We start from the raw sequence: 24,204 nt of genomic DNA on the forward strand, positions 1-24,204 counted from the left end.
AAGTAATATACATCCTCATCCAGAGGCTAGGAGCCTGTGTCTTGAAAAAACGCTCTTCTGTCAGGCCACAGATAACCCCCAAGGAAGTCAGTGTATTTGCATTTTACTCCCTTTATTGTGCCATGAAATCCTGTACATAGTTTGTACTACTAATACTGAAAACTGTTTTTTCAACTCTATCACATAAAATTATGTTCAATAGTATTCAAATAATGAAAAACAATTTAAAAACTAACATTCTGATTCACTTGACAACCTTATAATTTAAATGGAAGTGGTATTTAGCATTTTACATTACTAGCATCTCTTATTTTAAGCTAAATATAAATTATACCATTGCTGAGTTCCATAATTGATAGAGTGGACAACTAACACATTTTTCTTAAATAAAAATCAAGTGTTAAGATATCCTCAGGGACTTCCCTGGTGGCGCAGCGGTTAAGAATCCGCCTGACAATGCAGGGGACACGGGCTCAAGCCCTGGTCTGGGAAGATCCCACATGCCGCGGAGCAACTAAGCCCGTGCACCACAACTACTGGGCCTGCGCCCTAGAGCCCGCAAGCCACAACTACTGAGCCTGTGTGCCACAACTACTGAAGCCCGTGCTCCTAGACCCCGTGCTCCGCAGCAAGAGAAGCCACCGCAATGAGAAGCCCGCGCACCGCAACGAAGAGTAGCCCCCGCTCGCCGCAACTATAGAAAGCCCGCGCGCAGCAACGAAGACCCAACGCAGACATAAATAAATAAATAAATAAATAAATTTATTAAAAAGAAAAAAGATATCCTCAGGTTGCTGTCAATTGTGCACTGGGAGGCAAGAAAACTGGGAGTATTTGCTTCAAGAAGTCTGTGTTGGGTGCCTCTCCTCAGGGTTCCCATAATCCCCTCTGCACAGCTCTTTGCAAACATCCTCCCAATGTGCTGCAATTACGGTTTTTAAACCTCTCTCTGGGACTCGCCTGAACTTCCTGAGGGCAGAACCACGTCTTGTTCATCATCACTGTATCCCCAGTGCCTGAATCAACTAGAGCAAGAGTCACGTGAGTTTCCTCTGGACTCTGGAGGCTGGGATGCCCCAGCTTCAGCTACAGGTGCAGAGTCAGGACTTGGCGGTGCGAAGTTTCTAACTCTGGAGAAGAGCCACAGTGATCTTAAGGTGAGTGAGGGCAATTCTTCCTTGCGTGCTCTAAAGCAATCCAGCAAACAGTAGCTTTGGAGGAACTGCACTTCCCAACAAGGCTCAAATATGGTCCAGTGTTGAACCTTTCTTTGGCAAAAGTTTAACTGTGATAAGCAAATGGCAGCTCACATTTATTAAGCACTTTGTATGCGTTAACTCACTGAAGATGCATTTTGTTTGCTTGTTTTGAGTACAAGTAATCTTCCTCTTTTCCAATGGAAGTCAACAGAAAAATAGGCTTTACTTTTCAGAGATTCAGTTTGGCTGGAATGGATAGCTTCCCCCCGTCCAGCTTTACTGAGGTATAACTGACAAAACAAAATTGTGAGATATTGGATTTGATATACATATACACTGTGAAAGGATTCTTTTCCATCTAGTAAATTAACATATCCATCACCTCACATACATATGCGCGTGTGTGTGTGTGTGTGTGTGTGTAGATGAGAACATTTAAGTTCTACTCTCTTAGCAAATTTCAATTATACAATACAGTGTTACCAACTATAGTCATGATATTATACATTAGATCCTCAGACCTTATTCATCTTATAACTGAAAGTATGTACTCTTACCAACCTCTCCCTATGTCACCCATACGCCCACCTCTAGCAACCACCCTTGAACTCTGTTTCCAAGAGTTTGACTTTTTTTTAGATTCCACATATAAGTGATACCATGCAGTATCTGCCCTTCTCTGACTTACTTCACTTAGCATAATGCCCTCAAGGTTCATCCATGTTGTCGCAAACAGCAGGATTTCCTTCTTTCTCATGGCTGAATAATATTCCATTGCATTCGTGTGTGTGTGTGTGTGTGTGTGTGTGTGTGTGTGCGCGCACATCTTTAAGGAATGGGTAGCATTTAACTGCTAGAACAGGTGAGCTGTTTGGCCAGCACACCGACAAGGGGCTCTTCAGTAGTGTGGGGTAAGGTTCTCTGCAAGCCAAATAAAAGGCATTCTGTTGACTTTTCATGCAGATTCCTCTTCATGTCTTAACACATTTGAAAGTCAGTGTTAATATCAAAACGAGAAAGCGTGTCATCTTCTAACATGTTCTGACTTAAAGCATTTTTCTACATACGGATAGAAGAAAAAATTTTAAATTCAACAGTCTTTTTACAAGAAGATATCTTATAGCCCAAGTCTGTTTTCTATTATAGAATTTAAAAGAGAGCATTACTTGAACAGTTGCATATGCAGCATTTCACCAAAGACACAAAAACTATTTAGGCTTCTTTTCTTCCAAAGCTTCCCTAAACACACTATCAAAACATAGATTTACCACTTGAATCTAGAAAAGTAGAACTTACTTCCTGCCTTGTGTGATAAGATGAAAGCCGAAAGGTAAGAAGAATGAACGACCATGTGAGAGATGTGCTACGTGGTCTTTTTAAGTTAGATCTTTAATCTTCACTGGCACTTCTGAACCCAATGGTGCCACAACTGGCTCCTCATAAAAAGAGGAGTGAAAGTGAGTCCATAATCTTTACTGACCATAATAAGCTGGAAGTCTTAGAAGCACAAAAGCAAAGAGTAAATAAATCATAAACTGAGCTTCAATTTTCAAGCACTGTGCATTTTTTTTTAATGCTGAATGTTAGAGTTTTACTCCTCTGTATATAGGATGAAGTTATTAAGCTTTCCGAAAAGATGGAATGGTTTAAATTCCATTCCACAACCTTCTCCCCTTTGTAGACCTACCATTTGTTCTACGATACAACTCAGTGTTTATTGGTGGGCAATTTCACTGGTTAGCAAAGGCTGAACACTCACTAAAATGAAGCATATCAGTTGTAATAGCCCACCACGACATCAAGTTTCCAAATTCCTTTTCCTTCTATTTCCAGAAGAGATTCAATTTCTCCTCCAGTGGTCTCCCCACCCCTTCACCCCAAAGCTGCCCACCTCCCCCATGCTTCCTTGAAGCCTAAAAACATTAAAAAGCTTCAGGATGAGGCTGGGGGGAATTTTTTGTGAGTGTTCTTAGATTCTCTAAATCAAGGCAAATAAAAAACTATGACAAAAACAACAGCAACGACAAACCCAGGGACACAGATGACCTCTAGACCTACTACTGTATGGTTATCTTTCTATAAAGGAGATAATTTTAGTGTGCGGTGTAGTTATTCCTACTCATCTGGTCCTATTCCAATTTGAATCCTACCACAGACTAAAATATGCCAAGATCTTTCATTAACATGTCACAGATTTTCTTTTCATTATAAATCAAACTAAATAGGTCATGATTGCTTAATCAGTATGCAAAGTATTGCCTCTGGGATACCTGCAATACTCTGACAGCTGAAATTCTTTTTAGTGCTTTGAAATCTAATTCTCTCCAATCGAACCTTACCCCAGTTCATCATTCCCCCATATCAAAATTTCATTGTATGAGGTATAGATATTGTTCTAGAATGGGTATCATGGACGCTAATAGCAGGGATTTAAATATTCAGGGGAAAAATAGATTCTGCTTTTCTGTCTGCCCCCCTCCCCCCAACATATGATTAAGACTTTTCCCTTTCCCTCAGCAGCCAAGAAAAAATGGTGGGAAAAAGATGCTCTCCAGAAATTATGTTGCTGATAGACTCATGCCTCCCTCTTAAGAAAGAGATTTTTTCTTCTTTACAAAGCAAAGTTCACATCATTCCTAAAGGTTAGTGAGTCCATGATCATCTGTATTTATTAACTCATCTCTGAGGAAATCTCATCTAGGTCTGCAGCTTTCAATGCATCAATATGTAGATGACTCTCAAATGTCCATTTCCATCCCTGACTTTTCCTCCGAGTTGCCCTCTCAATATATAAACTTGTTTATCTACTGGATGTCTCAGACTGCGCATGGCCAGAACAGAATTCTTGGGTGTCCACACCAGACCTGTTTCCTAGAACAGCAAACAGGCCTACAGAGTGTCAGACACGGTTCTGCGCTCATTGAATCCTCACTACCTACGATCGGTACTAATACGATCTCACTTCATGGAGGCAGGGGACCCAGATTTCAAACCAGGCAGTTGGTTGGTGTCCACAACCCACCAGCTTAACTACAGTGCTAAACCCCCACTGCTGTAACCAGTCTCAGTATTCACCCAGGAGCCCAAGTCAGAGACCTCAGGTCACACTTGATCCCTCTATTTCCCTCACCGCCCACCCCACCTCCAAATCAGTGGGAAGTCCCATTGGGTCGACCTACAGATCCTGTCCCCTCTCTGCTCATGACTCTCCATCACGACAACCCGGGCCACTGCAACAGTCTTATAAATGATTTTCTGGTTTCCATTCCTGCCTCTTCACAATCTATATTACACAAACTAACCAGAATGTTCTTTTTAAAAGGTGAATTAGAACAAGTCACTTCCTGCTGCAAATTCTCCAACGGCATCCAAAGCTCTTGGAATAAACTCCCCACTCCTCCCCTTGGCCTGGGAGGCCCCAGAGGCTCTGACCTCAAGCTCCTCTCACTACACTCCAGACACAGCCCTTTCCTCTGCTTCCTGAAACCTGTAAAGCCAGGTCTTGCCTCAGTGTCCTTGTGGCAATTTTTTCCTCAGCCTGAAAGCTCTTCCCCAGATCCTCACAAGATCATATCTTTCTGTCATTCAGGTCTCAGCTCAAAGAAACCTCCCAGGACAGGCTTCCCCTGTCAGGGACCCATCAAAGCAGCTTCCACCCTCTCCCGCGAGTCACTCTCTAGTACCTCAACCTATGCGGTCTTCGTCATAGCATCCCGACAGATCCTCATTTGTTTGCTGCTCGTTTCCTGCCCTTTTCCCTTCCAACACTCACAGAGATTAGAAACTTTGTCCATCTTGTTGAATCCTGTATCCTGAGGGCTTAGATTAGCCCCTGGGTAATAATGCTTAATAGCAGACACTCACTAACACACTTGTTGGGTAAACAAACTGTCAGGACCCCCCTAACAGCTTTCTATTGCCTGTGGATAAAGAATAACTCTGTTATAAACAGATGCCACAAGCCCGGCCCCTTCTCCCCACCATCTCAACAAGACTAAGTAATTGGACGGATTCTCCTTAGGAGAAGGAGCCTTCTCTGCCAGCCTTAACCAGCTGTGCCTCCCCCAGGACGCTCCTCCTGCCCCCTGTGGCCCGATTAAACTCCAAATCGTCCTTCAGAGTTCTGCTTAAACATCTTACTCAAAAAAGCTTCCCTGAGACACCAGGCAAGGTTCCATCCCCTGCTTTACATCCCCTACAATACCCTGGATTCGCCATTACAACCCTGTCACACTTAGCTTTTAACCGGTTACTTGTAAAAACTTGTAAAATAAACAAAAACAAAACTCTATTTTCCTGACCACGACTTAAAACTCGATAACCCCAGAGAATAAATCTGTTCTACTCATTCAACAAAAAGCTTGATACTAAGTGTACTGCCTGACTATAAAACCAATTGGTTTTTTCAAACATGGGAAAACCAGAAACTATATATTCTCCAGTGCGCAAAGAGGCTACAAGCCTTCCTTGAACTTGCCTGCTCTAAGTCCATGTCTCAGGAAACCATGACCCATTCCCCTCACTCCCCCGCCCCCCGCCTGCCCTGGCAGACCCAGAACAAACTGGCCACACCCTCTGCTCAGATATTCCCTGCTCCCTCCCTCCTCTCAGCAACAGAAGAGCCAGAATTGCCCTCCCTCCATTGGGTTCTCTTATCCTTGCGGTGTGGTCAGGGAGCCCAAGCAGAAAGATCCTGCCTGGTTCTGACACCCCAGAAGGAAGTTCAGATGAAGTGACAAGAAACCCCAGACCTGGATTAAATACAGAGGTCACCAGACCCAGGGAATTAGAGATGGCTCGGCCTCACCCTATCAGGGCCATTAATTGGTATAGGCCACCAAAGTGCAAAGACAAAAAGCAAAACTACTGACAGATAAGCTCATTTAATTTAGTGCCTAAAATCCAGCTATCCTGAATTTTCAGGAGATTGTTCATACGGTGTTGGCAATATATATATTTTAAATTGATAAACATCAGTGTGTAGTTTCTTATCTTCTTCCATAATCATCATGTTGGGGAAGGTTGGTCAACCTCTGGAGAGACACTGATGGGCTTCCTGGCTCCATCCTGCCCTACTCTGGACTGTGTCCTGACCCTTTCTGGATGAGCCCATGGGGTGCACACGCACAGATGCAGATAGAATTGCTAGGCGCTTAGAGCTGGAGAGAATATTCCCCTTTACATGGACACTAAGGGAACCACAGTGTGGAGACGTCAGGCTCCTCTTAGATCTAACTCCTCATGCAAAGGGCATCTTCACTAAGGTCTTAGATCTTAGTTCTCAGTAACCAGCAGGCAAAGTTGGCCCCCAGCCAAACTGAAATAATTGCTGTCCATCATGGGTACCTTTTCTTACTACCAGGCCCCTCTGTGCCTGGGAGAAATGTACCAGCAAAGAGAAAAATTGTTTCCCACTTAGATACTAGCAATGTAATATCTTTACCTTCCAAGGAGTAATACTAGGGAAGAAAATGCATAACACAAAGACAAAAATTTCTTGATGGTGGAATCTGGGGTCAAGGGATAGGAAGCCTCTGTGGTTTCTCCATCGGCCCCCAGCTCCCAACACACAAAAGGAAGAACAATCACATTATGATGCGGGCACCTTCTTCGCTTTGGCACAAGACCCCCTGGTAAGCAAAATATTTTAAATCATTAGAGACGTACCACAATAGTTAAATATTTCACGTAATTTAAAAAGTAACCCCATGAAAGCATGATTGTAGAATACCCAAACCTATTCTGTACCTTGCCTAATATCAGACAGGAAGATAATGGCAAAGCTGAAAACATTTCTGTTGGTCTAAGTAAGAAAAACTTGCTTCTCCTGTGTTTCTCCTTTACTCTCACATTACTATCAGACTCACAATACTTCTGATATCAGCTATGGGGGGGTTTCCACACACCAAGCAATTCTGTGACACCAGCTGGGCGTTCTACAATTTAACTCAGTTCTGACACTATCTACCTGGAGATCGAGTCAGATCCCACAGGTTAAGGGCTCAGTCCCACAAGACTGCTCCCCACTCACATCACTCCAGATGCCAATCGCAAGTCCAGATTATCACCAGTGCTCCTGACCAGTGGGCTATAAGTCAGAGGTTCCCACAACCTCCTCCTTGAGTTCAATTAATTTGTTAGAGTGGCTCACAGAACTCAGGAAAACAGATTTCTTAGTAGGTTACCGATTTATTGTAAAAATGATATGATAAAAGATACAGATGTACAACCAGATGGAAGAGGCATGTGGGCATGGGTACCGAGCTTCCATTCTCTCTCCTGGTACGCCACCCTCCCGGCACCTCCATGTGTTCAGCAACCCTAAAGCTCTCCAAACCCCATATTTTTGAGATTTCTATGGAGGCTTCATCATGTAGGCATGATAGATCATTTCCAGCTCCTTTTCCCTCTCTAGAGAATGGGGGTGTGGGACTGACAGTTCCAAGCTTCTAATCATGGCTTGGTCTTTCTGGTGACCAGCCCTCATCCAGGAGTCCACGAAGAGTCACCTCATTAGAACCAAGGATACTGCTATCACCCAAGAAATTCCAAGGGATCTAGGAACTCTGTGTCAGGAACCAGGGTCAAAATGCAAATGTTAGGGGGCTTCCTTGGTGGCGCAGTGGTTGAGAATCTGCCTGCCAATGCAGGAGACACGGGTTCGAGCCCTGGTCTGGGAAGATCCCACATGCCGCGGAGCAACTGGGTCCGTGAGCCACAACTACTGAGCCTGCGCGTCTGGAGCCTGTGCTCCACAACAAGAGAGGCCGCGATAGTGAGAGGTCCGCGCACCGCGATGAAGAGTGGCCCCCGCTTGCCACAACTAGAGAAAGCCCTCGCACAGAAACAAAGACCCAACACAACCAAAAATAAATAAATAAATTAATTAATTAAAAATGAATAATGCTTAAAAAAATGCAAATGTTAGAACAAAAGATGCTCCTGGTGCTCTTATCACGTAGGAAATTATAAGGGTTTTGGGAGCTCTGTGCCAGAAACCGGGGGCAGAAACCAATATATTCTATTATTTCATGTGGCCTTAACCCAGTTCTAACATTCCCTAGAGTAGTGGGGATAAAAGCACACCCCCAAACATGAGAGGTACAAGCTTTTCTTTTCACGTAAATGGACAAAAAGTCTGTACAGTTTTTAAAGCTGTCAACCATTTTTGATAGTAACTCAAAATATGCAGTGAATGCCAAGTATTCTGAGGATTTAGAATTTTATGAGAAAACATAAGGAAAAAGTATATATTTAACAAATGTTAAAAATATATATATATATAATGAAGAGAAAGAACTTTAAACTGTACAACTCCATAAAAGTAGTCTGAGTGAAAACAGTGTTGGTGAACAAAGTTTTATTTCATGAAGCTACTTTATAGAGTCTGCATCATGCAACATATTAATGATTATTCATATTTCCTTATTTTACTTCTGGAGAAAATATTTTTCCCTAGCCACCAGTATGAAATCAGCCTCATGGGAAAAAAAAACTGAAGAGGCAAGACAGCAGGCTGAGTGATTTACTTTTAAGAAAAACGTATACTTACGCAGTAGTAGTCTGCACGTCATGCCAGCTTCTGCTGAAGTTCTGTTTTAATTCATTCATCAAGTTCATGCCGAGTTTTTGTTTTATCTCAACCAGGCGCCTTTCTTTCGCTGATAAAACTTGTCGTAATGTTGTAATTTCATCTTCTAGCTACAGGTAGGAGGGAAAATGGTGGGGAAAGAGGTCAGACCAGCTGAAACACACACGGGTGCCCTCGGTGCTCCAAAGCAGCCTCTGCGCCCTCTTGTTTACATAGCCCGGTGCATGGCCTTAGCAAACACATCCTGTAGAGAAGACAGTCTAATATTTAAAAATGAAAGTAGATTTTTTTAGCTTTAATGATTCTAAAAGAAATCACTATTCCTTGTAAAAAATTCACTCATACAGCAAAATATAAAGAAAATAAAAATCATGTGTATTTCTCCAAAGAAGATATACAGATGGCCTACAGACACATGAAAGAATGCTCAACATCATTAATCATTAGAGAAATGCAAATCAAAACTACAATGAGATATCATCTCACACCGGTCAGAATGGCCATCATCAAAAAATCTAGAAACAATAAATGCTGGAGAGGGTGTGGAGGAAAGGGAACACTCTTGCACTGTTGGTGGGAATGTAAATTGATACAGCCACTATGGAGAACAGTATGGAGGTTCCTTAAAAAACTACAAATAGAACTACCATACGACCCAGCAATCCCACTACTGGGCATATACCCTGAGAAAACCATAGGTCAAAAAGTGTCATGTACCACAATGTTCATTGCAGCTCTATTTACAATAGCCAGGACCTGGAAGCAACCTAAATGTCCATCGACAGATGAATGGATAAAGAAGATGTGGCACATATATACAATGGAATATTACTCAGCCATAAAAAGAAATGAAATGGAGGTATTTGTAATGAGGTGGATGGAGTTAGAATCTGTCATACAGAGTGAAGTAAGTCAGAAAGAGAAAAACAAATACAGTATGCTAACACATATATACGGAATCTAAGGAAAAAAAAAAAAAAAAAAAAAAAGGCCATGAAGAACCTAGTGGCAAGACGGGAATAAAGACACAGACCTACTAGAGAATGGACTTGAGGATATGGGGAGGGGGTGGGGTGAGATGTGACAGGGTAAGAGAGTGTCATGGACATATATACACTACCAAATGTAAAATAGATAGCTAGTGGGAAGCAGCCGCATAGCACAGGGAGATCAGCTCAGTGCTTTGTGACCACCTAGAGGGGTGGGATGGGGAGGGTGGGAGGGAGGGAGATGCAAGAGGGAAGAGATACGGGAACATACTGTATGTGTATAACTGATTCACTTTGTTATAAAGCAGAAGCTAACACACCATTGTAAGGCAATTATACTTCAATAAAGATGTTTAAAAAAAAAAAAAATCATGTGTAATCTACTAGGAAATAGCCACTGCTTAATTTTTTTGGTTTCTAATCGTCCAAACGTTTTCCTAAAATTATACATAGATATAGTTTTTGAACAAAAGACTGGTTTTGTAGTCTATGCCTAACAACTTCTTTTAAAGTGTTATTAGTCAGTGTTGTTTATTTTTTGCCAACCACACCTAGCATACATTGTGGTTTGCCAAGGTGGTGCCTCAGGAGAGAATGAACAAGGGAGGAGAGGATGTATGCAAGGGAGTGATTTGTGTTGATTTTTCTTGTTAACAATTTTAATTGACATGTAATTAACATACAATAAACTGTACACATGTAAAGTGTCCAATCTGTACGTTTTGATATATGTATACTCCTGTGAAGTCATCGCCTTAATCAACATAGTGAAGAAATCATCACCTCCAAAACTTTTCTAGTTCTTCTTTGTAATTCCTCCCTCCCTTTTCTCTTCCCTCACCCAGGCAGTCACTGATCTTTCTTTCACTGGAGTTTAGTTTGTATTTTCTGGAATTTAATATAAATTGAACTACACAGTATAAACTCATTCTTGCCTGACTTTGTTCACTCAATATAATAATTTGAGATCATTTGATTCATCCATGTTGCTAAATCATCAATGGCTTTTCCTTTTCTCTGCAGAGTAGTATTCCATTGTATGGATATACCACAGTTTGCTTTCTATTCAACTACTGAAGGATATTTGGATCTGGCTAATGCAACTAAAACTACTATAAACATTCATGTACAAGTCTTTGTACTGATGTATCTCCTGTTTCCTCTGTGCTAGCAGAAAAGCAAATCTCTTCAGCATCATAAAATTGCTCTTGTACACTACGGAAAACAGTATGGAGATTCTTTTAAAAATTAAAAATAGAACTCTCATATGATCCAGCAATTCCACTTCTGAGGATTTATCCAAAGAAAATTAAAACACTAGCTCAGAAAAGATACATGTACCCCTCCATGTTCATTGCAGCATTATTAACAATAGCTAAGATATGGAAATAACCTAAGTGTCCACTGATAGATAAATGGATAAAGAAGATATTTTACATACACACATACACACACACACACACACACACATACAGAAATATTACTCAGCCATTAAAACGAAGGAAATCTTGCCATTTAAAACATGGATGGACCTTGAGGGCAATATGCTAAGTAAAAGAAGTCAGACAGGGAAAGACAAATACTATATGACTGTATGATCTCATTTATATGTGGAATCTTAAAAAAACCACCAACCCCATAGATAAAGAGAATAGACTGGTGGTTGCCAGAGGCAAGGGAGAGGGGTGGGTAAAATGGGTGAAGGGGATCCAAAGGGATAAACTTCCAGTTATAAAATAAATAAGTCATGAAAAAATTGCTCTTGCAAATCTAATTTCTAACAAAGGAGTTCTGTAAAATACCCAGATTTTAGAGAGCATTGCTATATTTTGTGAAAATAATTTTGAACCTCCTCGAAGTCTTTGATTCCAGTTATCATACTTCATTCCATTGTCACACTTTGTATCATATTGCCCTAGTAATATTGCTTAAATTTACATCTTTGTTTTCTGAAAAGTATAAATATTTGTGACTTTCTTTGTGAAGCCAGAAGAGAATCAGTAGTACTCCCTTAGTATCCCACACGCACAGAGGTTAAAAAAAAAAAGTGCCTGACACTTTATGAGATTATTACTTTTTTTAATGGAGATCTGTGTCTCATTTACATTCTAAGTGTCTCTCTACTTCTGACCACAAGGAGCATCACTAACCCTGTCAGTCATCTTGCAAATGTGTTCCTTGGGTCACCAGAGACGTAGCTGCTGAAAAGCACATCTCAACAATGACAGTTACCTTTGCAAAAATTAGTCCTTTTTATTAGAGCAAGGAAGATTTTACCCCAATGGTGAACAGACAAAAATAGCATTGTAAACCTTCGCATTCACAAAAAATCACTTAAGCAAAACAGGCAGAAATACTGAATCAAGCATCTTAAATCATCTAGTAGAAAAGAACAATATCTTGGAGCTTTTAATATCAGCAAAATGTCCTAGTAATCTAACATTATCCATTTTTTTTATGGTTATGGAACATTTCTCGTATGCTCCTAGAAATCTTTTTAAAGTCTTTCTAAAATGAATTTCACCTTCCATAAACATGTTATAATCAATAGCACCCTGTCTTTTCTTGATGAGCAAGAGTCTTCAGGACGCAGACATATACTCATTACTGCAAAAGGAGTGCACCCAGGGACCACCAAAGGGGATCATGTTTTTAGTCTCTCCATTAAATGAGAACACACTGTCATTTTATTTTATTTATTTATTTATAAATTTATTTATTTATTTTTGGCTGTGTTGGGTCTTCGTTTCTGTGCGAGGGTTTTCTCTAGATGCGGCGAGCGGGGGCCACTCTTCATCGTGGTGCGCGGGCCTCTCACTATCGCGGCCTCTCACTATCGCGGCCTCTCTTGTTGCGGCGCACAGGCTCCAGACGCGCAGGCTCAGTAATTGTGGCTCACGGGCCCAGTTGCTCCGCGGCACGTGGGATCTTCCCAGGCCAGGGCTCGAACCCGTGTCCCCTGCATTGGCAGGCAGATTCTCAACCACTGCGCCACCAGGGAAGCCCCACACTGTCATTTTAAAATCAAACCCTTCTATCCTTTTGCTCTCATGTTATATTCCACTTTTTCATCTTTGTCAATGTGTTCTTCCGCACTTAGTTTGCTGCCTAAGATTTCTCAAGGTTGTATGTCTAGCTCTCTTACCATAGAAAATACGTGGCCTTCATTTCAGCCTTTTATTCTGTACTAGAAAGACCTTTTGGGCTTTCTTTCAGTTTGAGTGACTGAAGTGACTGGGAATCTGGTTTTGTACATGTATCAGGTGTTACTGTAGTTTCCAACTTGTAACAAAATTAATGGGAAGTTTTCTAACTTGCAGAAAGAAATTAAAGCTGTAGAGAAGAAGAAAGAGGTTTAAACATCTTGGTATTTTCCATCTTATATCTATGGAACCCCAGAAATTTATTCAAAACTATGGGGGACAGTAAGATATTCATGAGTTATTTGGGGGTGGGAGGCGTGGGCATTCACAATTTTCTAAAGAAATCCACGATCCCAAAAAGTGATAGAAACACTGAAGTGACCAATTTACCAAACACTATCCTAAAGAAAGATAAAATTCCACACCTAATAATTCAAAAATCAAAGCATACGTTAAAAGGCATTTGTAGGAAAAAAAAAAAAAAAAGGCATTTGTAGAGAAAAAACTTCTAATGATGGAAACATGAACTCAGTTACTCAGTTGGGTCTATTGTCAGGTTCTATAATGAAAGTCTCACCATTTCAATAAAATGTAAGGCTCACACTTCTTAAAGCTTTCATTTATTTATCAGTGATCTAAATATATGCCAAAATATCTATTAAGCAAAATCCAGAAGGTGAAAAAACAGATTATCTTAAATTACATTAACATGCAAGACTGAATATGGCCAATCTCATCTCTTTCTGCAGAGCAGAGAGTCCTGACACAGCAGAAAGGTCTTTAATCACAAATGCTTTAAATGACAATCCTGGTGAGATTCATTCACTTATCTGACTAAGGAGAATTTTTGGCCTAGTTACACCAGTGGTTCTCAATTTCAGTTTATATAAAAGTCACTCAGAGAGCACATTTAAAATGCAGATTCCAGAAGTAAGGCCCCTTTTAATGCCCTGAGATTCTGATGTCTCAAATTTGGTGAGGCCAGCCTACATATATTTTTTAACAAGCACCCCCAGATATTCGGATGCAGGTAGTATGCAAATTCTACATTGTAAGTGCCTCTGCAGCCGTATCAGATTGGTTTTGGAATGAGCTGGAGGGCAGGTAAATCATCAATTAAAGTATTCAAGATATCCTTTCCCCTTTAATTTTAAATGAATCATATCTTCACTAGAAACTGATAGTCTGGTTCTTTGGTTTCTTGACACCTTAGAAGATCTTCTTATAGGATAAACATTTATGCACAAGATTAGGTATTTCAACTTGATTACTCAGATATGAATGAATAGGAATGTAAGTGTTGGTGAGGATGTGGAGAAATTGAAACCCTTGTTCACTGCTGGTGGGAATGAAAAATGGTTCAGCCACTGTGGAAAACAGTCTCTCAGTTTCTCAAAAAGTTAAACATGGAATTACCATATGACACAGCACTCCTGCTCCTAGGCATATTCTCCAAAGAATTGAGAACAGGTACTCAAACAAATACATGTATATGCATGCTCAAAACAGCACTACTCACAATAGCCAAAAGGTGAAAACAACCCAAATATTCATCAAAGGACGAATGGATAAACAAATTGCAGTATATACATAAAATGGAATATTATTCACTGGTAAAAATGAATGAAGTACTGATATAAGCTACAACACAGGTGAACCTCAAAAACACTAGGCTAAGTGAAATAAAGCCAGCCACAAAAGGTCACATATTGTATTATGATTCCATTTACATGAAATACCTAGCTAAATCCATAGAGACAAAATGCAGGCTGATGGCTGCAGAGAAGAAAGAGAAATAGGAAGCAACTGCTTAGTGGGTATGGGGTTCCCTTTTGGGACGATTAAAATGTTTTGGGGCTGGACAGAGGTGGTAGTTACACAACACTGTAAGTTTCTAAATGCCATTGAATGGTTCAATTTAAAATAGTTAATTTTATGTTATGCCAATTTATTGCAATAAAAAATGAAAAAAATTATAAATTAAGTAATGAGTTAGCTTCAATATGAAATTTATATTAGAAGATTGAAAACTTACTTTTCTATTTAATCTGCTATATTACATAAAATATCTAACTTAAATCCAGAAAAAGAAATACTTTCATAAACTATTAAGTATCAGTATGATGTTTAGGAGTAAGAGCATTTGGTCTCTTGTACACACTGCTTCAAGTCCTGTCACTTCTCCTGGTTACTCCTGCCTTGGCTAAGAATACGGGAGAATTAAAATTAAAACGCAAATAACATCTGGGAGGGTGTGACAGGCCATGGGGTGCCCAGACATTTGGTCAAACATTATTCTGGGTGTGTCTGTGAGGGTTAGTCTGCATGAGATTAACATTTGAATTGGTAGACTGAGTAAAGCAGATTGCTCTCCCAAAGTGGGTGGGCCTCATCTAATCAGTTGAAGACCTATATAGAACAAAAAGGTTGACCCTCACTTGAGTAAAAGGGAACTCTATCTGCCTGTCTGCTTTTGAGCTGGGCCACTGTTTTGTCTTGTTGTTGTTGTTTGTTTTTTTGTTTTTTCAGATTCAAACTGTAACATTGGCTCTTCCTAGGCCTTCAGACTGGAGCTACACAATCAGCTCCCCTGAGTCTCCAGCTTGCTGACCGTAGATCTTGAGACTTGCCAGCCTCCAGAATCACAACAGCTAATTCCTTATAATAAATCTCTATATACATATATATATATCCTATTGGTTCTGCTTCTCTGGAGAACCCTGATTAACACAGAGGGGTGTTACAATAAGACAGTATTGGTTGTGAAGACTTTAGTTGTTCACTAGCTCAGTCCAGAAAAAATGAAAGTCTTGAAGGAAAAAAACTGAGAGAGGAAGGAAGAGCTTAGGGCACTTTGTAAAGGCTAAGAGACGGGTGGCTTGAGGGCACTGTGTGCTTTTCTTGGGGAACGACACACTGAGCAACAGCCATTGTCTACTTGATAATGCTGTCTGGTATTTTTCCTACTCCTATTAATGCTCATTTTTCTTGAGTCATTTTATCTAGGGGACATTGGCAGTACTTGATTGTTATATAATCATAAATTTACAGTTCTAATGCCAACACTTCATCCTTTTCAAAAGGCAAGCCACATTATAGAATACTGAGCATCAAATGCAGCTTAGCGAAACGAAAGTGGGAGTGGGATGTTAGTAGCACAGAAGTATTGAGCAAGTTTATTTAAAAAGGGAGAAAGGAAAAAATAATCCACAGAATAGATGCATAAAAACCTCAGAAAAGATGTTAGGAGCAGCTGGTAATAAGACTAATGAGAACAAATATGTGAAACAAAATAGTATTTCTTTATATATTGACAAGATTTGTGAAAAAAAATTCTTCTTCCAATATTCACAAATATAAATGTTTGTTGGCGCTATGATTCAAGTTAATTAAAAATCTTAATTGCACACCTTCTGTGCACAAATCACTGCACCAGATCAGAAGTGATATTGGCCCCGCACTGAAGGAACTTTTAAAAACACACATATTGCATGAACATAATAACAAACTCGAGACTGAACTGTGTTAACGACAGATTCCTCTTTTAAGGTGCAGACCTCGGCTAAGATGTATCCCCTTGGACAATACCGGCTCATTTTACGTCTCTCCCCACAAGGACAGGTGTTCCTTCTGCCAGCACTTGGTAAGCACAACAACGTGCCGGCTGTGTGGCTGAATGGGGTTACAGGCTCGCCTGAAGTCTAAGGGCGTCCTCATGGGAATATAGACCACAGAACAGTGCAGGGTAAAGCAGTGGGGCGGGGATCCAGCACAGTCAGCAAACAGTGGGAGAAACTGAGGAAGCGAGGGAGGGGAGTGTACAGAAGAGGAGAGCGGGTGCCTGGCACACCCTGAGACCCCTCTAAGCAAAGCAATCAGACGTAAGAAGTCCCCCTTCACAAAGCTCTTGCTTTGGATCACGGCCACAACTTACCGCCTGATTCAAAAGCAGTCTAATAGGCTGACCTGTGAGGTGTCCTGTTACCCAAGTGGCTAACAGACCCAGTAGGATCTTCCCTCAAACAGAGAGGGGTTGCTTATGACCAGGGGCCCCAGAGGAGTATCTGTGGAGAATTGAGGCAGAGAAGCTGAGCTATCTGCACGATGTCTCAGTTCTTCATAGGGCCAGCCGTGGGACTGCTGAGATGCCCTTGATGCAATTAAACCCTAGCATTTAAGGTAATCTGAATGCATGTGTGATCTGAAAGAACCTAATTTGTGGTGTGTGTGTGTGTGTGCGCGCACGTACGCTGTGAAAGGGCAGAGAAAGTGGATTTAAGAAAAGAATGAGCAGAAAGCAGAGGTGGCCTGAGACGGAGGGAGAAGAAATGGAAATGTGAAGAGGAAAAACAGCAAAGATCCCCTCCTTTGCTTTTTGCTGGGCCTGAGGCAAAGAGCTGTGTCCAGTGCCCCTGGAGGTTACACTGCTACCTTTGGCAAGACGTGGTGCTTCTCCATCCCTGAGGAATCCAGAAATAAGAGACAGGAAGCATGGAGGCTAATGCATCCTAAAGGATGAAAACACCAATCCTGGTAACATGAAAAAGTAACAAGGAGTCTGGTGTTACTTTCAGAAGTCAGCCTCAAAAACTCTTAGGAATGAGACACACTGGAGGGTCATTAATGTGGCCAAATGAGACAAGAATGTGTGAAAACACTGGTTTTTTATATTCATGGGGTCATCCATTGAGAACCAAGGCTTACTGTTTCTTGATTATAAACATAATACTTGCTCATTGTTGAAAGTTTAGAAAATACAGCATGCAGGCACACAAAAAACATAGATGTATGTATGTGTGTGTGTGTGTATATATATATATCCCAGTAATCCCAGAACTGAGAAAAATCAAGTCATTTTATAAAAGTTGGTCTGTTACAGAGGTTGTGTATGAACTTAAACTTGGATGATAACAGTGAAGGAGTTAAATTTCAGCTCAGAATCAGTTAGCTGATGCCAGTCTGCAGAATATAACTTTTGGCAACACAATTGACAGGAACAAGTCATAATCCAGGATTCCAGGCCTTAAGAAAATGTGGAGCTCAGATATTCTCTGTTTAGGTTGACTTTGGTCCGTGCACTCTGGTAGGTGTGGCCAATCTGAAATAAACGAGGTGGTTCTGGATCAGTGGCCACAGACAGATCCAGCTCAAGAACCAGGCTATTTGATCTGAGGCACTGTCCTTACTAAAATAATTTCTGCTGTACTAGAAGAACAAGCTGCTCTTTCATTTTATCATGAGGTTATTGCAGGGTGTGTCTTATGAAAGCACCTGAAATGTCTTTAGTATTATTATGAGCTGTCATAAACACACACTATCAGAACCTTAGAGCTTGGAGAGTCTGGGGTGGACACAGCGGGGTGAAGGTAAGGTGAAGCTTAATTTAAAGCTGTGTCTCCAGCCTGTAGAAGAGGCCAGAGGAAGAAGACAAGCCTTGTTCCAGCTGGACCAGGAGCTTCCTACCCTCTGAGCCAGGGATTCAGATGGGGAGGAATGCTGGCCTCTTCCCCTCTTGCCCTACTGCTGCTTCTACTTGAGAAGCTCCCTTCTCCTGCCCTTTCCTCCTACAATGTAAACGCTCCCTAGCAAAGTATTTAAGAGGTAGCAAAGTGTTTGTAGTGGGTGCTACAAACAAATGGCTTGAACAAAGAGTTGTCTTCACGACAAGCCAGGCACCCTCCTCATCTCTAGGTCCAGATGCCCACGGCAACTACAAAAGCTCTAATGAAGCCTAAAATCATCATAGCTTCCCTCTCTACCGCCAGAGCTTTATTCTTCTGAAAAAGAGTACATCAACGTAATAAATTCAGTTGCTTCTATGAATGAATTTTTCATTATAAACATAAATCCTTTCAAAGTATTTGTTGAGCTAAGCTGCTGACCTAAATCAACAACTGCTCTTCAAAGGCAGCTTGCGCCTGTACCAAGGTCTTGAAGGAATTCCATAAGGTTTGTAAGTGATTTATTGTCCCCATAGCATTGTGATACTAAGGAGAGTAAGAGGTGCATATTTACAACTAATTATTGTTGCTTAAGCAGCATAACCGTTTGTTTTCTTATGGCCACCAATGGATAATGGACAATTAGCATTACAAAAATACCTCAGAAAAATGAATCATCTTACAATATATCACTTATTAAATCTCATTAAATGAAAGACAACATAATTGTAATATGCAACTTATATCAACTAACAATAATTCTCAGGATTTGGAGATAGACATAGCAACAATAAGAAGATTACTAAACATACCTGAACTAGTTCTGCCTTTAACTCCTCTTTTTCCTCCTCAGAGAGCATGCTAGGGAAGTCAGCACTGGCTACTGTGTCTTCATCTCTTCCTTGCAGTGGTTCAGTCTCCAACAAACCTTTAGGCAAGATTGGCAAAACATAACGCAATTTAAAAAATGAATTTAGCCAAATTCTACTTCCATGGTCTGAAGAGCTAGATACTCTGACTGACTCTCCCATTGAAAAATAACTAAAAATTCCAGAAGAAAGAAATCCTTCTAAATGTGTCATGAGCTGCCAAGAAAGTAGACTAAGAATCCCAAAAACTAAGTGAAAGTGGGAAGTTGAGATGTAAACAAAACAAGTCTTCATTAATTCTACATTTACCACCCAGATGAATCCCAGCCTCGGTTTTTACTGTCCCATGGGATGCAGGGGGCAGAGGACAAAGCCCAGGGCCACCGAGGGAGAGGAGGTTATGGTGAGACCCCTCCATAAATCCTCCTGCCCACAGGGCTACACCCTGAGAGTAAGGTGACCTGGAAGTAAATACCCTCACTCCCCACAGGCATCTGCAAGGCAAATTGCCTGCATTGACACCCAGCATGAAATGGACAGGGCAAAAGGGCTTCCCCTGAGAATTCACAACCTCCCAGGTGGTCCAAAAGAACCTCGAGATAAGAGAGTATTAAAACTTTTTTCCACTTCGATGTGGAAATATGCAGATATGGAACCTGGAGCAGCTGCAGCCGTGAGGAAGTATTGTGGCCACACTGACTCTGTCAGAGGGAGGTGGGAAGTGCCTGGACAATGCAAACACACATGTCCTCTGTAAACAGGCGCACATACATACGGAAGCTTTATTTATGGCATGAATTATGACAGGGCTGGCATTTATACATCTCTGGAAAAAGGGAGGTCTTTTAATAAATTGTCCTGGAACAAATAGTTATCCATATAGTAAAAATAAAATTGGACACCTTGACACCATTCACAGAGATTATAGAAGACAATATGGGACTTTATATTTATGAACCTCTGGGTAGGAAGGGATTTCTTGAGACACAAAAAAAGGGCAAATCATGAAAGAAAGGATGGATAAGATTGAGAATGAGTTATCACTTCACACCTGTCGGAATGGCTATTGTCAAAAAGACCACAAGTAACAAATGCTGGTGAGGCGAAAAGGGAACACTGGTGCACTGTTGGTGGGAATACAAATTGGTGCAGCCGTTATGGAAATAGTACGGAGGTTCCTCAAAAAACCAAAAATAGAACTACTGTACGATCCATCAATTTCACTTCTGGGTGTTTACCCAAAGAAAACAAAAACACTGACTTGAAAGATATAGGCACCCCAATGTTCATAGCAGCATAATTTACAATAACAAAGATCTGGAAGCAACCTAAGCGTCCATCAACAGATGAACAGATAAAGAAGACATGGCATATATATATATATATATATATATATATACACACACACACACACACACACACATGCAATGGAACAGTAGTCATATAAAAGAATGAAATTCTGCTATTTGCAAAAATGTGGAGGGACCTAGAGGGTATTATGCTTAGTGAAATAAGTCAGACAGAGAAAGACAAATACTGTTTGCTATAACTTATATGTGGAACATAAAAAAATAAAACAAACAAATAAAACAGAAACAGCTCACAGATATAGAGAACAAACTAGTCATTACCAGTGGGAAGAAGGATGGAGGAGGGAAAAGATAGGGGTAGAGGATTAAAAGAGACAAACTACTATATAAAATAAATGAGATACAAGGATATATTGTACAGCACAGGGAATATAGGCAATATTTTTAGAATAACTTTAAATGCAGTATAATCTATCAAAATACTGAATCACTGTATTGTACATCTGAAACTAATATAATATTATAAATCAACTCAATCAAAAAATAAGAATGTTTCTTCATCAAAAACACTAACTGTATGGAAAATAAAAAGACAAGCCACTAATGGAAGAAGATATCTCCCAGATGTATAACTAGCAAGATTAGTTCCCAGAATAAACAGAATTCTTACCAACCCACATAAACAATGGAAATAACCCAATAGAAACATGGGCCAAAAAACCCAAACAGATTCATTACAGGGAGAAATCACAAGTGGTTAATAAATCCAGAATAACATGCTCAACCTCATTGATATTCCGGGAAATACAAATTAAAACATTTCATACCCACTGGATTAGCAAAAAGTTAAAAGTTTGACGATACTAATAAAAGTTGATGACTATGTAGAGGATGGAAACTCTGATACACTGCTTGCAAAAACATAAATAGATACAAATAACTTGAAAAAAATTTATCATTATCTAGTAAAGTTGAACATTCACACACCCTACAATCCAGCATTCCACATCTGTGGATATACCCAAGACACTCATACATCAGTACCTGAGGTCATTAATAAGAACTTTCATGGTAGCAAAAAACTGTAAATCAGCAAAAGTCTATCAACAGGAGGACATATAAGCACACTGTGGTCATTTACACCAAGACAACTCGACCTAGTGAGATGAGTGAGCTACAGCCATGAACGCCACATGGATGAAACGCAGAAACAAGACACTGAGTGAAAAACACAAGTTGCAGAAGAATAATAAAGTATAATTGCACTTATATGAAGTCCCCAAACACACAAACTAAATAAAATACTGTTTAGGAATAAAAGTAAAAAGACAAGCAAGGCTATGGTAAAAAATTCAGGACCATGGTTTTCTCTGAGGAGTGGGGGAGACCAGTTTCAATGCTAAGTATTTATTTTTCATGAGTAATACCTATTCGTTGTAAAAGATAATAAAATAAAATGACCCATTTGTCATTAAAATTACTATTAATCACACTACCCAGAAATAATGATAATTTTGTCCATCCTTTCTGGTATTTCTTCTATGCATTTGTTTACATTTTCTTGTATATACTTATATGCATTTACTGTTGTGAATTTATTTTTTCAATAGGATAACATGAATATCCTTTATGTCTAAAAACACATATTTACCTTTATTTATTTTTATGGTTGTACAGTATTTTGTCTCACGTATGACTGATAATTTATCCTGTTTATTGGGGAGCTGCAGTGAACATCTCCTTGCCAAGTCATTAGGCAAAATCTTGATGATTTCCTACACACTGGGTCACAGAGGCAAAGGCCATGGACATTTTGAAACCTTCTGCCTAGTTATCCCCCCGAAAGGTGGTGCCAGTTTTATGCAAACATCAGCAACAAATCTCTAGATTCTCGGTACAAGAATGTTAAGTAGGTCATTTAAAAGGTTTTAAACACTGTCATTTATTTCTGCTGGTAAATATTTATGTTTACATGTGGCCAATATATTTTTAGTCAGTGTTCTAGGATAACTGTCTAAATCAGGAATCAGCAGTAATTCCAAGCACAGTTTTAAGAGATGGGCCCAGAAGGTAAGCTGCCCGCCTGCACTGGGGGCTGGGGAAGAGCCATAGGAGGAACCTGTAAGACACTCTGGTCTTCTCCCCAACTCAGCCTGGCCCAGGAACTTAGCAGATACTGCTCAAACTTAGCCAGAACCTAAATTCTCCATCTCCTTTCTTGACAGTATGAGAGGACATGTACCAGGGAACAGACAATAGTTCCAGGCACTTGGACTTTTCAAGACATCAAACATCTTTAGTATCTTCCTATATTCTAAGAAGATTCGAAATCCATTTTAATTGCTAATATGTGAATTGGGAAACTTCTAGCAAATTTAGGGAAGGACAGACCTCCCCTTATCCAGCAGGTAGCTTCTACTTTTCAGGGGGAAGGGATATAAATCTTATAAAGTGAGATATTTCCTGCGCTGGCCTTCAGCTCTGATCTGTCACACATGCCACGCCGCAGAGACATCAAGAATCTCGAAGATTCTCCCCCAGAAAGCAGCCATTCAGGAAATCTGCCTGGAGCCCAGAAGCTGCTAGTTAGGTCAGGTCTAATTAGACCAGCTACCTTCTTTACTCTTATCTTTGAAATAAATGCCAGTTCCCCATCATTGTTTTGACTCACTGGGTTAGGGAAGTAGCAATCACTCATGAGGTCAAAGGATAATTCCAGAATCAAGGAGTAGGGGAAAAAAGGAGTTCGATTTTAAAAAGTGACTAAACAGTGAAAGAGTCAAAATCAGAAAGAAAAAAAAAGCAAATAGGAAGAGATACCAAGTGACAGATGATAATGTGAGAAGGGCAGTAAAATGAGTATAAAATAAATTAGTTACTATGGAAGAAGATATTAGAGAAGATTAAAAACATATTTTTAATAAAAGCAATAATTAGTGGGCAAAACTGTTCAAGAAGCACAATTTTTAGCAGGTACCAATACATTATGAATTTTGTTCTCTTTTCCAAATGTGCAGACTACGCCACCTTTATCTGGCATAGAAGAAAGAGCACTACAACAGGAGTCGGGACACTTGGAATTCTGCCTACCTGTGGGCTTGCCACTAACCAGCAGAGGACACTTGACCTCAATTATCTCATCTGTAAAATGGGTACCTTACAGGATTGTTGTTAAGATTAAGTGATATTAAATCAGATATGTGAAAATGTTTAAATTTCCATACAAACCTCAGCAATATATTGGTGAAATTTGGGGGTGACAGTTTTTAAAAGTATTAATGGGCTATATTCTCTTTTGTGTTTTAGCCTCCCCAAGATCTAGTATTTTCCTAGCTGGTCTAAGGCATCCATCTGTCTGAGGTAGAGGAAGGAGCAAAAGAAACACAAAGATTAATATTTAGATTTTTGGCATTTGAAATTGGATTGGCCAGGAAGACAACAGTTTTGCAAAATGGGCAATATTCTTAGGAGGGGATGTTCTCCACATCTTTGTTTCCCTCTTTGTACATCAGAGGCCAAGGCCAGGACATCCAGGCCAGGAAGTTCCCCTTAGGGACACAGTGCATGAGGACTTACCAAGGATGCATGTCCCTCCTGCTCTGTGCCCGGCAGCAGGCGGGAAGAGGGAAGGGAGGAAGAAGGAGAGGAGCTGTGAGCATGGA

The 24,204-nt window shown here is 40.3% G+C and overlaps 1 protein-coding gene across 4 annotated transcripts in view; it reads right to left on the reverse strand.

The window, feature by feature from the left end:
* The window catches only part of TPD52L1 (TPD52 like 1), a 98,957-nt gene that overhangs the window by 18,526 nt on the left and 56,227 nt on the right, over positions 1-24,204 (reverse strand). For all 4 annotated transcript variants that reach the window (XM_059941281.1, XM_059941280.1, XM_059941284.1 and 1 more), the window contains exons 2-3: positions 19,176-19,291; positions 8,752-8,900 (exon numbers count right to left, since the gene is read on the reverse strand). In XM_059941281.1, coding sequence (XP_059797264.1) covers positions 8,752-8,900; positions 19,176-19,291 — 265 coding nt within the window. The remainder of the gene's footprint in view (positions 1-8,751; positions 8,901-19,175; positions 19,292-24,204) is intronic.

This window comes from Balaenoptera ricei, chromosome 12 (assembly GCF_028023285.1).
Source record: "Balaenoptera ricei isolate mBalRic1 chromosome 12, mBalRic1.hap2, whole genome shotgun sequence".
In the NCBI taxonomy this organism is placed as follows: domain Eukaryota; kingdom Metazoa; phylum Chordata; class Mammalia; order Artiodactyla; family Balaenopteridae; genus Balaenoptera; species Balaenoptera ricei.